General features: G+C 45.9%; 1 protein-coding gene across 35 annotated transcripts in view; it reads right to left on the reverse strand.

The window, feature by feature from the left end:
* The window catches only part of CLASP1 (cytoplasmic linker associated protein 1), a 265,289-nt gene that overhangs the window by 65,521 nt on the left and 182,103 nt on the right, over window positions 1-17,665 (reverse strand). For 20 of the 35 annotated variants that reach the window (XM_074967089.1, XM_074967087.1, XM_074967084.1 and 17 more), the window contains 3 exons: window positions 6,063-6,166; window positions 3,159-3,182; window positions 1,947-2,191 (listed from right to left, as the gene is read on the reverse strand). In XM_074967089.1, the coding sequence (XP_074823190.1) occupies window positions 1,947-2,191; window positions 3,159-3,182; window positions 6,063-6,166 (373 nt within the window). The remainder of the gene's footprint in view (window positions 1-1,946; window positions 2,192-3,158; window positions 3,183-6,062; window positions 6,167-17,665) is intronic. The other 15 variants (XM_074967093.1, XM_074967088.1, XM_074967091.1 and 12 more) reach the window with 1 other exon arrangement.

Here is a 17,665-nt window from a genome sequence, read left to right on the forward strand (position 1 = left end):
CCCTGGGCGTAAGCAGAGGTCTTTCAGGGGATAATCAACTCATCTAGATCAGTGTTTCTCAACCTGGGTATTATGATCCCAGAGGGGTCACAGGACGGGTTTGGGGGGGGTCATAAGCGCAGGACCGGCGTTACGGGGTGGCAAGCTGAGCAACTGCCTGGGGCCCCACAAAGCTAAGTTACAGACTTCAGCCCGGTACAGTAGGGCTCTGGCTTCAGACAAGGCTCAAGTCTCACACTGAAATGTAAGTACAATATTTATATTCCAATCAATTTATTTTAAAATGATAAAGTCAGCAATTTTTCAGTAATAGTGGCTGTGACACTTTTTTATTTTTACATCTGATTTTGTAAGCAAGTAGTTTTTAAATGAGGTGAGACTTGGGGTACGCAAGACAAGTCAGACTCCTGAAAGGGGTACTATAGTCTGGAAAGGTTGAGAACCATTGCATTATGGTATACCAAAAAACTGTGTATATGGGAGAAGCACATTTTAAAACCCTTACGAAATGGCCAAGTTTAAAAAATTTTTACCAGACCATGAAAAGATGCACCTGTAACCTCGAGTCTATGCCTCCTTCCTACCACTTCCTACTGAGGTGCTGCTATACATGTTCAAATAAATGATTGGAAAATCTTTTTCAAATGGTAAAAGTGTATTTTTTCCACCCTCTCTATTATCAGTCAGAACATAGCACTGTTCTCAAACACACTTTTGCTTAAACTGCTAATAAGAACAACAACAACAAAACTTATAAGCAACTGAAAAAGACCCTTAAATGAAACACTTACCTTTCTGCCTAGCTAAGGTTGCGGAATTGTTACCCAGACAACTGCCATTTCTAAATGCACTTAAAACACTTGTTTATAATATTCCAAAGAGCAGATTTTGTTTTAAAGGAAACTATTTGTTAACATGTTCTCTGCAAGTCAGCAAGTCCAGAATAAAGCCACATGCAAACTTGCTTACAAATACTTTCACCTTAAACGAAATCTCAGTCAAGTCCAAACGCTTCATATTCTTACAAACGTTCTTCTACCCCATTATAAGCATTGTCTATATGAGGCTCAAATACAATTTCCACTATAACAACTGTAAGCAGGCACAAATAAATTTTTCTAACATACGGAACATTCACAACACTACTTGACCCTATTTTTAACACGAACACATTGCTTCCTTTCACTGTATGTGGCTAGCATTTGCTTCACTGAAAAGCTGCTATGTAGTTTGTGATCAAAAGCACATACATGAGGTATGAAGCTAAACTTCCTGAAATATCTGAGTCACATGTGAAAACTGTAGCACACTCTGGTTGTATCAACATTAGCATTTTGGCAGGAAATCTCTCAACATTGCGCAGCCACAGATAGCAGCAGTGGGAGTGCTCAGGTAGATGGGGACAAGCTGAGAGAAGTGTTCACTGGTAAATGAGCTTGTATCCTGTCTATACTACTGTTCCAACATGGCTACCACCAGGGGAGTGGCAATGGTAGAAGCTCTATTGAAAAATACTAGTGCAGGCCAGGCCTCAAAGGGAATTGCTACACTGCAGCTAGGAGCATGTCTTCCAGCGTAAGTAGACAGAGTTACATTAGCTCTGCTCGAGCCAGCGTGTTGAAGATAGCCGTATGGACATTGTGGGAGGTGTGACCTCTTGGGCTAGCCATCCAAGCTCAGGCCCAGAGAGTCAGGTGGGCTTGGACTTTGGCTGCTAACCTGAGCCACCATTCCTCCACAATGTCCACATCACTTTCTTTAATGCACTAGCTTGAGAGAAGCTAGCATGAGTCTGTCCACCAGGTCTGGGAGGCTTGCTCCCAGAGGCAGTGTAAGGCCTATGAAAGACAACATTTGTCAGCACAATATGAGAGAAAATAGTGAATTCTGACTGCACCATAGCAACACAACACTAATGGCCACCATTACAAAGCTCGGAAGATCACCTCAGTGTCCTCTGGCTCTTCAATAAATTCTGAAGGCCGATGAGCCCTTCTTTTCTCTCTGACCAGTTGGAACTGGCACAGTGGTTTAGGACTTCAGCCACATCTTCAGTCTGTCGTAGGTAGTGTGGAATGCCTCCATTCCTAGAACCATATGAGCGTTCGGAGCAAGCACTCGATGCGTCGCTATTCGCATCATCATCAGAATACATCCCATACGGCTCATATCTTCTTCTCACTGGCTTTTTCTGGAGGAGGAAAAAAACCCACATTAAGTAAACTGTTTATAGTTATATTAAAGCAGAGGAAAGGATGCTCTACCTGAAGGTAGTTTGAGGTTATTGTTATAGTGGCACAAAGGTGGTAAAATGTCCTGGAGCACCAGCCTGTTTACCTTACTCACTCTAGCAAGAAGAGTCCCATTGATTTTGAAGGGAATACACATGTGACTGATGCTCCAACAAAACACAATAAATGATCCAATAGAAATGTTAGCTAACAATGAAATAATGTATTGCTTTTAATGAAAATAGTGAACATTTCCCTAGTTAGAGATTGACAATACACTTTTTACTTCAAGCAAAGTCATTAAACATGAAAGTGATTCTGCAAATAAACATTTTGATGATATAATAACGAGAGAGAAAAGAGCTAAAGGACCATTTCTGCTCTGTCATACGTTGGTGTGAATCCACGGTAATTCCACCGCAGTCAGTGAAGTTACTCCAGGTTCATACTGCTTTACAAGAAAGCACAATTTTGGCCCCGTGTGGTAATTTGGGCTAGGGTTTTCAAATGCACCTGGGGGTGGGTGGGTCAGACATCCAAATCCCATTCATTCCAATGGCTTTGGGGTGCCTAATTCCCTTATGCACCTTAGAAAATTCTAGCCTTAACACTTAGCAAGAAATATCAGCACAATTTTGACAATGTGCCAAATTTAACCCTATGGAATAAACACTAGAACAAACCTTAACAGGATACGAGTGACTATAAAACATAACAGAAAAGGTCTTAGATGATTGCTACAGAATTCCTCTCTGAGGGCCCAATCCTGCAGTTGTTGTATTTGCAAAGCCAATGAGATTTTTGCTTTCATTAGGACTTCAGGGTTGAGCTGTTATGAATCAGCTCGATTGCAGCATCATGGGGGGTTTTGCAACAGGAAAAAAAAAGGTGGAAAGTAGAAATAAAAAGTCAAGAAAGCACTAGTACCTTGCTCCTGGAGTCTCCTAACAGCTGTAGGCAGGAAAATATTGAAGGGTGGGAAAAAGCACAGAGAATTATGTCAGAAGCTTATGAGGGATTGTTCTTGCAACAAAAACGTACAGCAAATGCGTCCTAGCAAATTAAAAACACAGTTAAAGCAAAAGAAAAGAAAAATGGATATATAATGTCTGCCTTTACTTTCCTACTGCTGCTCCTATGCCATACTCCTAAAGCAGACAAAGTTCCCAATACTGAGTTTACCTGAGTAAAGAATATAGGATCGGGATTATACCTTTCCTAATGGCTTCTAACAGCTGTAGATCTACATACACCATCTCTGTGTTTTACCTCTCAGGAAAGCTTCTCTAACTAAATACCAATTTTTGAAACGGTCAGTTGTCCATTAAAGAAGGAAACATATTACAGAGTCCTGAACAGAGACTCTAATGCCAGGAAACAATTATATACTGTATAGCTTCATTTAACCAAACTCCAATTAACCAATATCTCTTTTTTGCTCCTGGAACTGTACAAATACCTTGGATGTCTCTTGAAGCTCAGCTTGTTTAAAGCCAGCTGGCCGGCTCCCCTTGCATCTGAAATCTCAATTACCCAAAGGTTTCACGTGTTATTTGAGATTTTCAGAGTTGTACTGTATATAGATTCAAAGTATGACCAGTTGGACATACAGTCTGCCTCCCTGGGTCAATTTCTGCTCTCACACATGAACGTGGGAATCAATGGGAGCTGCACACATGTACTAGAGGTCAGAACTTGACCCAGAGTGTTTTGTTCAAACTTGATTATTGGGATAACGCCATCTTTGGAGAAGCTCCTCTCCTTTCCTAACACAATGAAAAGAATACTCCTTCTGTATACAAGGGAGGTGGATAGAAGCTGGCATTGCACGGCTCTCCAACGAGGAAGCCAGAACTGGCTTTGTAAAGTGCCTGCTGTGAAAGGACTGTCTAAAGAGCCTATGAGCGAGAAGAGCAGAATGGGGGCTTGTGGAGGAGGGGGACTACAGGATGAAGTGGGTCCCCTGCAGCAATAGGAGTTCAGATTCTGATCAGGCTAGATTTTAAAGTCACAGCTTCTGGAAAGAGAATATTATATACTGATGCTTTTCAAACCTAACAAGCCTCAAAGTGGTAAGAGGGTAAAAGGATACACAGGGACTGCCCTTAAAACTTTCCAGGATTGCCTTTGATGATGTTACTACAATATATGCCATATTTCTTACCCTGTACTTCCCTATATTAAGTATAGGGAATACTGTATCTTGTGGAGTAATGTTACCTAGTAAAACACATGAAACATTTAAAAGGACAATTCTGAGTGACTGTATTGGCATTCAACCTCGGAGACCAAAATGAAAATTTGGCCCACAACGTATTTAATTTGCTTAACAAACACAATTATTTAGACCTCTGATGGCAATGGCACAGCCTACATTCTAACATCTTATTTCTACATTCTATTGAATTCACACATTAATAAAAAGAAAAGGAGGACTAGTGGCACCTTAGAGACTAACCAATTTATTTGAGCATAAGCGTTCGTGAGCTACAGCTGAGCTGTAGCTCACGAACGCTTATGCTCAAATAAATTGGTTAGTCTCTAAGGTGCCACTAGCCCTCCTTTTATTCATGTAGGTTTCAGAGTAGCAGCCGTGTTAGTCTGTATTCGCAAAAAGAAAAGTTTTCTGAAAGAAGGATCTTAAATCAGATCAGCAGTTCTCATATTAAGTTGCTGGTGCTCTGTGATGATTTGGAGTTGTTATGTGATCACAAATAGGGAGGAAAACAGTCTGAGTAATAGTGAATAAGAGGGGAGGTGGTCTGCCCAATTGCAAATGGGGAAAGAGATGTCCCTGAGACACTCTCTCTATGGGGATGTGGTCCACAATATGGAAAGGTTTGAGAACCCTGCATCAAATACTTCAAGAAATCCTTTCATCATCCCAACAGCTTAGGTCTCTGGAATTATCCTGTATAACACACAGGACAAAGTTGTACCCACATTACCCTGCACAGTGATTGGTACTCTCATTCTGCCTTCCCTTGAAAAATCAGAAAAATGTATGCAGAAAAATCAGGTAAATGTGGCAAAAGGTTAATGTATGGTTTCTGGATGAACAGCAGAAATTCGCTGGATTCTGCCACTGGAGAACTTTCACTACAATAAGATTCAGGAATACATGAGAATTTAGCTAATGCTTGCAAATGGAAATAACTCAGCAGGGATAAGGGAAATCAAGGGAGATTGGGATAGTAAATACAAAACAAACTGCCTTTGCTTCTAGGGGCACAGTAAATAAACACATTTCAGTTTTACAGAGTGACTAATACACTAATATTGAACTAGAGATAAGCCAAGCCATTAGCTGTTCAAAGTGTTCAACCAGGTGCCAGAAATACTGGGCAGAGACACTGGTGCAAATCCCAAAAAAACTGCAATGGGATCTAATGTCCACATAGAGCAGACAGGAGTCAAGTTTATTAGGGTTTTGCCCAGAACATCCCCATGTAATTTACTGTCTGGGGCTTTGTTAGGACCACAGTCCTTCCAGGCACTGAGCATCCTCAATTCCCTCTAGTGCTCAGCACCACACAGGATACCCTCCTCAAATATCAGATTAAAGACAAAGGGCTGATTTAACCTATTCCTCATCAGTGACACTAAAGCATCTCTGCTTGTTGGATAATAACTGATGAGGATTAACAAACTTCCATAATGAAATGTAGCATCGGTGCCAATACATTCAAATGCAAAATGCAATTATCAAACATCGCCACAGTGTCAGACATTGGGACATTTAAAACAACGGCTATTAAAAAAGAGAACATACGTACAGGTAACTTTAAGCCACTTTCTGGTGTCGGTAGCATTTTGTATTTTTCCTCTTACCAGTGCATCAGCCACAGCAGCCTCCAGATCTGTGCTTGAGCTCAGGACTCGCATGGCATTCACAGAAGCAGGCATCCTGCCTGGCTGTCCAAGTCCAAACCGGTCTGCACAAAAGACAACATTGAAAGAGATTGTTAAGTGAATTCACATTCACTCTGAATCCTAATAAGGTGTCTGGCCAGGAACTCCCCAATGAAAGGCTTTGGGAACCCACAGTATCATTTCATTAAATGTTATTTTATCCGTCACTCTGACACATTTTGCCGCTATGGTATTTAAAACAAAAATACTACAAACGAACTCCAGTACTTAAGCTACCAGAGACACTATGTTTGATTTTCATAGGCATATTTTACTGTTGCAAGATGGGTGGGAAAGGAATCTATTTTTCCTTTTATTTTACTCTCTCTCTCTCTCTTTTTAAATTTACTCTTTTCTACTTTTATTTTGGTTTCAGGAGTCACACATACATGAGGTCCAATCCTCCTCTTATCAAAATCAACTGTAAAACTTTCATTGACTTCTCTGAAGCAGAATCGGGTCTACAGTTCCATTACTCACTATTTCTATTAAGTGCTGATATTGCAACTCTCTCATTTGAGCAGCCCCTACTCACAAGAGTCATTTGACTGAAATCAAAGGCTTGAGATCTTACATATTAAGTTTCAAAACTTGACTAACCACTAGATGAGTTTTTTCCTCTCATGTGGGAAGAAGAACGTATAAAAAGGGAGAAATATCTATGGTGTGATCATCTCTGAAGTGGTTCCAACCTCACCTTTGTTGTTAAATGACTCTTAGAGGAACAGGCTTAAATTTGCCCTGGGCTGAAACTTGGCCTCAATACCGTAAAATCAACATACAATTTCTTTCTTTTGCAAGAAAATAAAGGGTTTGATCAGGGTTGCCACCCGTCCGGGTTTTACCTGGACACTCTGTTTTTTGGCTTCTGTGTCCAGGTGCCATTTAGAGTTGCCAGGTACCTGGTTTTCAACCGGAAAGTGCAGTCGTAAAGGGGACCTGGCAACCCTAAATGGCACCCCGAATCAAAAGTCCGGTTACTGTGGAGCAGGGGGAAGCGCTGAGTCATTAACCCATACCAGCACAAACTCAGCTGGGGCTGCCTCCTACCTGCAGGCAGCTCCTTGAGACGATCTAGCGAGTGACTGGGGGAGATGGGAAGAGGAGCAAGTGACGGGGGCAGGGCCTTGAGGGAAAGAGGTGGGGAGGGAGGCGGGCCCTGGGGAAGAGGCTGAGAAGGGACGGAGCCTCAAGGGAAGAGACGGAGCAGGGGCGGGGCCTTGGGAGGAAAAAACAATTCCCTACCTTTCGTAACTGTTCTTCAAGATGTGTTGCTCATGTCCATTCCATTCTAGGTGTGCGCAAGCCATCGGAGATTTTTGCCTTAGCGGTACCCATAGGGCCAGCTGTGGCTGGCCCTGTGCCCTCTCAGTTCCTTCTTGCCGACAACTCCGACAGAGGGGCAGGAGGGCGGGTAATGGAATGGACATGAGCAACACATCTCGAAGAACAACAGTTACGAAAAGTAGGTAACCGTTTTTCCTTTTTCAAGTGCTTGCTCATGTGGATTCCGTTTTAAGTGACTCACAAGCAGTATCAATGGAGGTGGGCTTGGAGTTCACCGTTGTGCAGCTTGTAGTGCAGCTCTGCCTAACCCAGTGTCATCCCGAGCTTGCTGGGTCAGAGCATAGTGTGAAGCCAATGTGTGGACAGACAACCAGGTCGCGGTCCAACAGATCTCTTGGATCAGCACCTGAGCGAGGAAGGACCTAGTCGAGTGAGCAGTCACTATCGGCGACGGGGGCACCTTCGCTAGCTCGTAGCAGTAGCAGATACAGGCAGTGATCCACGATGATATTATTTGGTCAGACACAGGGCAACCTTTCATCCTGTCTGCGATCGCCACGAACAACTGCGTTGACTTAAGGAATGGCTTCGTTCTGTCTATGTAAAAGGCCAGAGTGCGCCTGACATCCAGGGTATGCAACCTGCCTTCTTCATCTGTCGCATGGGGCTTAGGAAAAAGAACCAGCAAATATATGTCTTGACCAGGATGGAACTGGGAGAGGACCTTGGGCAGAAAGGCCAGGTGTGGATGCAACTGAACCTTGTCCTTATAGAAAACCGTGTAAGGTGGTTCAGACATTAGTGCTCTGATTTCAGACACTCGACGGGCCGAAGTTATGGCGACTAGGAAGGAGACCTTCCAGGAGAGAAGCAGTAAAGAACAGGAAGCGAGGGGTTTGAAGGCGGGAGCCATGACAGCACAAGATTCAGGTCCCAAGGGAGTACCAGATCCTGAACATGCAGGTAAAGGCGCTCTAGGCCCTTCAGAAACCATGCCATTATAGGGTGGGTGAAGACCGACCTGCCTCGAAATGGAGGATGGAACACCAACATGGACACCAGGTGCACCTTGACCGAAGATAGTGATAGGCCCTGGAGCTTAAGATGCAGCAAACAGTCCAGGATGTCCTGCAGGGGGGCCTCCTCTGCACAGATGCAACGATCCAAAGCCCAACATGTAAAACACTTCCACTTTGCCACAAAGCCCTGGTGGAGGGCTTCCTGCTGCCCAGCTGGACACTGGCGCAACATTGCTGCTCCTCCCCACTCAGCCAGGCAGAAGCCAGGATGTCAAGTGCAGTGCTGCCAGGTTCCGGTGCAGCAGATTGCCGTGGTTCTGGGACAGCAGATCCAGCCAAAGAGGCAGCTGCAGGGGTGGGTAGCTGTCGACAGACTCAGCAGCATGCCAAACCAGTGCTGATGTGGTCACAAGGGGGCCACAAGGATGACCTTGGCCTCGTCTTGCTTTACCTTCAGGAGGACCGTGTGGATCAAGGGCACCAGCGGGAAGGTGTACATCAGCGTTCCCGTCCAGGAAATCAGGAAAGCATCCGACAGGGAGCCCTTGTCCCTGCCCTGCAGACAACAGAACACGTGGCACTTCCTGTTCTGCCTGGATGCAAACAGGTCCACCTGGGGAGTCCCTGACTTGCGGAAGATCAGGCTGACTACTTCTGGATGGAGTGACCATTCGTGGTGAGACAAGAAGGTTCTGTTGAGGCGATCCGCCAAGACATTCTTGGTCCCCGACAGGTGGGTGGCCACCAGGTGAACGGCGTTCCTCATGCGAAGTCCCAGAGGCTGAACACTTTGTGACAAAGGGCTAAAGCCCTGGCGCCACCCTACTTGTTGATGTAATACATTGCAGCGGTATTGTCCATCAGGACCTGCACCACCTTGCCCTTCAGGTGGGACAAGAAAGCCTGACAGGCTAGCCAAACTGCCCTGAGCTCCCTGACATTGATGTGGAGGGCCAGGTCGGGTTGCAGCCAATGACCCTGGATGCTGAGCTGGCCCAGGTGGACTTCCCAGCCCAGATCCAAAGCATCTGAGACCAGGGTGAGCAATGGGGTCAGAGACACAAAGGGAAGTCCTTGCAGCAGTGACGTGGGATCCCGCCACCAGTCCAATGACAGCTGGATATGGCTCGGTACTGTGACTACTTGGTCTAGGGCAGGGGTCTCAAAAAAATGGGTTATTTCCTGTGGCCCGCCAAGCTCCCCGCACCCCCCTGAAGTTATTTCCTGTGGCCCGCCAAGCTCCCCGTGCCCCCCCGGAGTTATTTCCTGCAGGCCGCCAAGCTCCCCTCCCTCCGCAGCGTGCTGCGTCCCTGCTCCTCTGTCTACCTCCAGGCACTTCCCGCCGCCAAACAGCTGTTCGGCAGCGCTTAGTGCTTTCCAGGAGGGAGGGGGGAGCTGCACGCTCAGGGGAGGAGGTGGAGAAGAGGTGGGGCAGGGGTTGGAATAGGGGCAGGGAGGGGGTGGAGTTGGGGTGGGGACAGGGGCAGGGCCTCATGGAAGGGGTGGAGTGGGGGTGGGGCCAAGGGGCTTTTGTACCTTTATATGGAAAGGTGTCAGTGATGTGGCCCTCAGGCCAATGTACTAGTCCTCATGTGGCCCTCGTGGTGATTCGAGTTTGAGATCCCTGGTCTAGGGGGTGCCTGCTGGGAGTGTAAACCGAGGCCAGCCACATTTGCAGAAGCCTCATACAAAGACAGCACGCAGCCACGTGTGGGCTGTAGTGAGTGTGTGGGCTTTTATGTGGGAGATTAAGTCCGCCATGGCCCAAAAACGTGCCTCGGGAAGGCAGGCCCTGGCCTGCGTGGAGTCAAGGACTGCCCCCAATAAACTCTATGCATTGGACTGGAGTTAACGTGGACTTTTCTGTATTTACCAACAGGCTCAGGTTGCTGCAGGTGGAACGCACCAGATCGAGGCTCCTTTGCACCTGCTCTGGAGATCTGCCCTTGGTGAGCCAGTTGTCGAGATACAGAAAGATTTGGACCCCCTGAAGTTTGAGGTAAGCCACCACTGGCTCCACACATTTCGTGAACACCCTGGGGGCCTAGGACAGGCCAAAAGATAGCGCTGTGAACTGAAAGTGTTGCCTGGCCATTATGAAGCACAGGAACCATCTGTGTCCTGGGAATATGGAGACATGGAAGTGCATGCCCTTTAAGTCGAGAGTTGCATACCAGTCCTCTGGATCCAGGGGAGGGATGATGGAGGCCAGGGAGACCATGCGGAACATCAACTTCTTGAGAGACTTGGGCCAGAATGGGCCTGAGGCCAGACACTTAGGCCAGAATGGGCCTGAGGCCCCCTTTCACCTTTGGGATTAGGAAGTATCAGGAGTAGAATCCTCTTCCTTCCATATCCTAAGGAGCCTTTTCAACCTTCTGAACAAGGAGAAGCTCATGAGAAGGGTCTGAAGAGGGACGGGGAAGAAGGGGGGCGGGAGGGAGGGGTGTCCAAAAATTGCAGGGTATAGCCCCAAGTGATTCTGTCCGGGACCCAGCGGTCCGACATAACCTGGGACCAGGCCAAAGAAGAAGGGGAGAGGCGGTCAAGGAAAGGGCGGGCAGGATCCGGGCAGATGGCTGGTGCGTCACTCTCGGGTGCACCCTCAAAATGAGCATTTCTGGCCCCCTTGGTGCTTCACCAGGCTAGGCTGTGCAGGGGAGCGAGACGATGATGGGTGGCGGCGGCTAAACCCAGTGTCCCGTCTCCTTGTAGGCCACTGACGAGGCTGCCACTGTCGTGGCGGCAGAGAAGGCCAGAACAGCTGTCTTAATGCTTGAGGAGTGTGCATCCCCGGAGAGCGGAGAGTCGCCCATGTGTCCTTAAGGCCGTGAAGCCGCGCATCCATCTGGTCAGAGAACAGACCGACACCATCAAATGGGAGGTCCTGAATAGAGGCCTGCATCTCCTGGGACAGGCCTGCGGACTGGAGCCAGGAACTGCGCCTTATAACCACCACTGAGGCGACCACCCGGGCAGCCAAATCGGCCATATCCCAGGCCATTTGGAGGGAACACTGAGCTGCCGCAGTGCCTTCCTCCACCAGGGTTGCAAACTCCTGGGCCACCGTCTGGGCTATGGAGTCTTTAAACTTGAGGAGGGAGTCCCACACGTTAAAACTGTAACGGCCCAAGAGGGGCTGGTGGTTCACCACTGGAAACTGGAGGCTGGCCATCGAATAATCTTGCAACCAAACAAGGCCAACGGCTTAGCATCTTTATTTTTGGGGGTGGAACTGGAGGGGCCCTGCTTACCCTTTTCATTGGCCACAGACACAATCAACAATCCTGGTGGTGGGTGGGTATATAAGTATTCGAACCCTTTTGCCAGGATGAAGTACTTTTTCTCCACTCTTTTAGACGAGGGCAGAATCGAGGATGGGATTTGCCAGATCAACTTGGCAATGTTCAAGACCCCTTCATGCACCGGGAGTGCAACTCGGGCTGAGGTGGCCACCAAGAGCACATTGAACAATGTGTTCGTCAGCTCCTCCATCTCCCCTGCTTTGAGGCCCAAATTCAAAGCCACGCTACGGAGCAGCATGGCTAGCTGTGGAGGGCCCCACCACTGCCTCGTCCAGGGAGGAGGAGGAGGATGATTGGACCACCAAGGGAGGCCCTCTGGCATCTTCCCCCGAAGGGGAGAGTGGCCTTGGAGTGGGCACCGGCTCCTCACCCGCGACAATCACCAGAACATCCTGCATTGAACCCAGTGCCGGCGGTGCTGCGGGCGCAGACTTTGGCCTGTCTGATGCGGCAACCGAGGGTTGGCGAGAGTGGGGCAATAGCATAACAGTAACCCCCCAGGCATTCCAATAAGTCCATTAGTTCGTCCATTGACCCTGCTGCCAGGCCGGCCCCAATGCCGCAGATGCTTCCTCCAGGGCCCAGTCCCCTTGCAGCCTGGGTGAGGGGCTAAACTGTGCCACCAATCCAGATAAGTCGTCGCCCTCAGGTGACCACGGAAGGGCTGTCCAGGCCTGGGTCTGGCGGTTAACCATCGCCACCGGTGACCAGGAGCATTCTGACTGGTGCCAGGAGTAGGGAGAGCAGCATCGTTTTGGGGAGTGGCTTCAAAGTCAAGGTGTCAGCAACATGACGTGGATCGGTGCCAAAGGGATCAACTACACCTGGGAGAGCTTTGGTGCAAAGACAGGGACCGGGAGTGTGGTACTGATGACTGGTAACGATGGGCCGGAGACCTGGGGCACGGAGACCAAGAGCATGGCAACCTAGGGCTCTGCCTTGGCTCTGGAGATCAGTGGCGCACGCCCATCCTGTGCAAGGCCTTACTGGCGGGCTTGCCCTCGCCTTAGCTAGTTCCATTGCCGAACGTGGTGCCAGCACCAGCAGGAGCTCCCTTGGCTCTGCAGGCGCTGAGAACTGAGCAGGCGTTGACCGACCCATCAGCTTTGACCCTGTACCACTTGCCGTAGTTGGTGGCAGGTCTATTCGGGGGGAGGCACTCCCCCGGGTGGAGCCCTTGTGCAGGTCTGGAGTGGGTGTAAGGCCCAAACAGGGTCCTTTGCCCAGCGTGCCTTTATCAGGCTTGCCCAGTGTCATCTTCTTCAGCTTCTTTTTCGGTACCAGGGACGGGGAACAGTGCCAGAGGTGCGCTGTGCACCGAGGCCGAAGCGCTGGGTGTCGTTTCAGACCAAGCTGGCTTCCTGCATCAGGAGGGCCCTGAGACGTATGTCGCGTTCCCTCTGTGTCCGACGACGAAAGTTCTTACAGATGCGACAATGCTCCTTCATGTGGGACTCCCCAGGGCACTGCAGACAACTATTGTGAGGGTCACTAACAGGCATAGGCCTGTTACACATGGAGCAGGGCTTAAAACCCAGAGAACGGGCATGCCCTGCCCAAGGCAAAGCCCCCACCTAACTAACTGAACACTTAACAGCTACTTAACTACTAACTAAGAAACAATAGAAATATTTACAACTGGAAGCACAAGGCTGAAACAGGAAAGAAACCACTGGCCACCTGCAAAGCAAGGGAGAGATGCACTCTGACTGACCACCACGGGCGGTAAGAAGGAACTGAGAGGGTGCAGGGCCGGCGGCGCTTGATATATTGTGGCATGAGCGCAGCACTCCAGGGGGTGCCACAGCTGGCCCTACGGATACCACTAAGGCAAAAATCTCTGACAGCCGTGCATGTGGGCGCGCACACACCTAGAATGGAATTGACATGAGCAAGCACTGAAAGAAGAAGAAGCAGCGGTGCAGGGAGAGCCTCAGGGATCAAGTTACCAGCAATTAGAAAGGTGGCAACCCTTTAATATAATGGAAAAGCTCCCAGTGATTTCACAATGTGAACAGCACTGGGCCCAAAATGTGATTTACATCCAAAATATTGCTTGGCGTCCTTTATCATTTCCCAGGATTTTGCATATTAATGTCATTTAGCAAAAACCCAGCAAATGGATAATTGCAGACACATATATTATTCTTACTAATAAAACACATACTGTCAGCCAAAGGCATACAGTAGGTATTCGAGGGGGATCAGACACAGGCAGCAATTAATTTGTAATGAAAGATTTGCCAGGCTCAAGTAAGTAGGTGCTAGGGCGCAAGCCCAGAAGTGGCAAGGCTATGAACTACCAAGCCTAAAGGTGCCAGGGCTCAGCCCTAGCACAAATTAAGCACTGGATACAGGGGCAGTGGACTTACCTATCATGGGCCAAATTCTGGCATCACACTGTTCATAAATACTTTCTAGGGCAGAGGGAGTATGGAATGAAGGTAGTGTACCCTAGTCCAGGCTCCAGTTATAAACAGGGAAACGCTGCTCTGCAGATCTTTCCATGACATGAGCTACTTGGGGCAATCTGGTGCCCAGAGCCATGATCTGTATATTTATTCATGGGTATGCCTGGACTCATGGACAGACTAATCTCCAGAGGACATACATTTATATTGTCTTAGTGGAGAATGGTCCGACAAATGTTACCATTTAAATAAATGGAAACCTATTAGCATAAATGGTGCAGCGTCAAGCTGCACATGTGTATGCCCATCTGTGGTGTACTTAAGCGGCATTTGGTCAATACACAATACAAGATCAGTGGGCAAAAGGGACCAAGTCAAGGATTTTTTAACAGGTTTTTTGTATTTAATATTTAACTAAGGAAAAATATTCTATCCATTAAAAGCTTTGACCAAAAAGGAACATGATCATTTGTACGTGGTATAAATGTATTGCATCCTTCTATGCAACAGATGTAAAGTATTACGTTCAGAAGATTATTTGAGTGCAAACACTTAATAGGGAAATAATTAAATATAAGAAAATTATGCTGGTTTACACACCTTAACATTTACATTTTAAATTCTACAGTACAGAACTCTCTTGCAAACCTCAATTATAGAGAAAAAAAAAATTGTTAACAGTTATACAAAGAACTAGAGAGAGGTGTAATTGTCCCAAAAGAATGATTTTTGTACTATTTGAATTAATCTCTTAAGGGCTCAAACTTGTAGTCTTTACTCTGGCAAAACTCCAACTTGAATTAAATCCAACTTTTGTCTGATTAAGGGGTTGCAGGATTAGATCAGCAATGGGAAAATAGGAGGGTTTTTTTTTTTTTTTAATTAAAAACATTTTGTCAAGTGATGAACTGAAAACTTGATTGTTTCTATATTTATGTTTAGAAGTGGACGGATGGTAGTTACAAGTTTCCTACTATCTTTCAGAGATGCATTATCAGATCAAACATTTTAAATTTACAGCAAGCACATTTTCTACAAAACACATTACACGGGGAAAAAATGAATTTCTTAAAAACTACTGCCAAAAAATAATCAAATCATGACATTTTACAAGGAAATAAAAATTGTATGCGTTATTACCATCCCCTTTTTTAATGAACTCAGTTGCACAACCGTTATAAATACTTGATAGAAATTTCATCCCAGAATGGAAAGATCTGTAACTCCTTCAGTTGGAATGCAGAGGAGATGACACTGCATTATATATGATACAAACTAAATGTGTTGCTACACAGATTTATTTTATGAAAGTATACAGAAGACACGAGTGTTTTCACAAACACAGATGGATAACTGGTATATACAAAAAGGTAGAAAATGATGAGGCAAATTGTGTTCTCAGTTATATCTGTGCAAACCTAACTGATTTAAGCAGCATTGCTCAGGTGGTACTGAGAGCAGAATTCGGTCTCTTGGTATCATCACATAGCACTTTGAGTGTCATTGGTTTGCAAGTTAATTTAGCGTTGCATTAGAAAAGGGAAGACAGTTTCTGTATTTAATGAAAAATAGAATGACAAAATAATTCAGTTGTAAACCAGTTTAAATTACCCGGCATAAACATAAACAAAAGGGAGCTGTTTTTAAACAAATCAGAATAAGTACAATGTGGCATGCTGGCATATATCTTGCTCCAAGAGTACTGCTGGAATCTCTGAGATACAGATTTAAAGGTCACTGAATAACGTAACACAAAACACATTGGGCCCCAATTCCCTGATACTCTGCTCCTGCATCAAGTGCAGAAATGAGGTGGGGCATGCGTCAAAGGTGTCTATATGAGCTTTTGCATCTCCCTAATTCTGGGCTGTGCTGGGGACATGCCTGGCTGCTGGCACAACTGAGAGCAGACCCCGCATCATTACGTTGGCACAGAATAGCCAGAGTACCATGTGCTCTGGTCATGCATCTTTGCTCCCCTTGCCTGAGCCACTACACTTGCTCTGGACTGGCTAAGAAACACCCCCCTAACAATCAGGGTATTCTGCAAGGGCCATCTTTGACACTGCCAAAGCAGGACTGGGGCCAGTGTTTCCAAGCTGTGTACAGCTTTGTAATATGAAGTAAGCTTAAACCACCAATCTTGCTGTCTTTGAGCATGTAATCTCCCTTTTATTTCAATGGGAATTATACATGTTTAAGAGCTACATGAGTGGGACTATAACAACTTCAATTTCAAACACATTTTTTTTTCAGTTGCATTGAAGAACTCTAGTTAGACTGAAAGACTAGTAAAATGTCTTATCTACAATTCAGAACAGTTTGTCTGAAACCTGCTTAAGGATTAAACCTTACTCTTCCAAGAGGTCACTGATTTCAGTGGGACTTCTTATGTGAGCAAGATACATAGGATTTAAAAGTCTATGCCACTTGGTTTCATGCCATTTAGTGGGATTGCTCGCTATTTGGGAGTTACGTAAATGATGGCTGAGGTTTTCAAAGATGACTAAGGGGATTGGGCACTCAATTCCCAAGGACATTCATTGGCATTTGACAGCAAAACTCACTTAGGCCCCTTTGAAAATTCCAGCTTTAGTTCATTTTTAAAAAGGGAAGTTAGGTCTATTTGTGGCTTGATTTTATCATCTGTATGGAGGCAAAATTCCCACTGGCTTTAGTCTTCTCAAGGACAAAGGTTATTTACTGTGTTGTGTTTGATCAAACTTTGAGCAAATTTACAGGAGCTAAAAATGTAGACTATATCATAAGAAGTGGAAACGGAACGTGTAGTCTAGACCTTCACCTTTATTACAGTGAAATGTAATTTTTCAGTTCTTTCAATTATTCTGTGAAATGCATCAAATTTGAATTGTGGCCTAAAAAAATTCTCAAGGTCAAAGTCAGTTCAACTTATAATTATTTTTTTATAGAATCACTAGATTAAAAAAATCAATTTTGAGGGTTTGGGTTAAATAACAGTCATTTAATTCAACCTCACCCTAAGTTAAGGAGAATTTCAAACACCCTATCAAAATGGGGACAGTTAAATGATTGGCAATGTCATTAATGACTCCACTCTGCTTTATGAAAAGGACAGCTTTGCAGCTACAATATTGGGTTAACTCCTCACTCAGTTCTTGCCAGCTAAACTCCCACTGCACCAAGTCTTGAAGTCCTCACCCAGCTCTTATTAAAGAAAAACTCCCACTGAAATCACTTGATTTCAAAAGACAGTTGCACATGCTCAATATCTGAGGATTTGGCCCACACATTCAATGGGAATTTTGTTTGAGTAAAAGGTGGGTAAGAATCTTAGGATTTATCCCATTAAAATCTAAATATTAATAGTGTGAGCAAAAGCACAGGGACTTTAAAGGGAGTCTTTCCCTTGGCTTGAGTGACATTTGGACCAGGCCTTAAAAAATTATATATTGGAAAATGTTACATTTGCCATTTTTATTTAAAAACCCCATCCAGTGCTAATTCTGTGTTGATTTTGT

Source organism: Natator depressus, chromosome 11 (genome assembly GCF_965152275.1).
Source record: "Natator depressus isolate rNatDep1 chromosome 11, rNatDep2.hap1, whole genome shotgun sequence".
Classification (NCBI taxonomy): Eukaryota; Metazoa; Chordata; order Testudines; family Cheloniidae; genus Natator; species Natator depressus.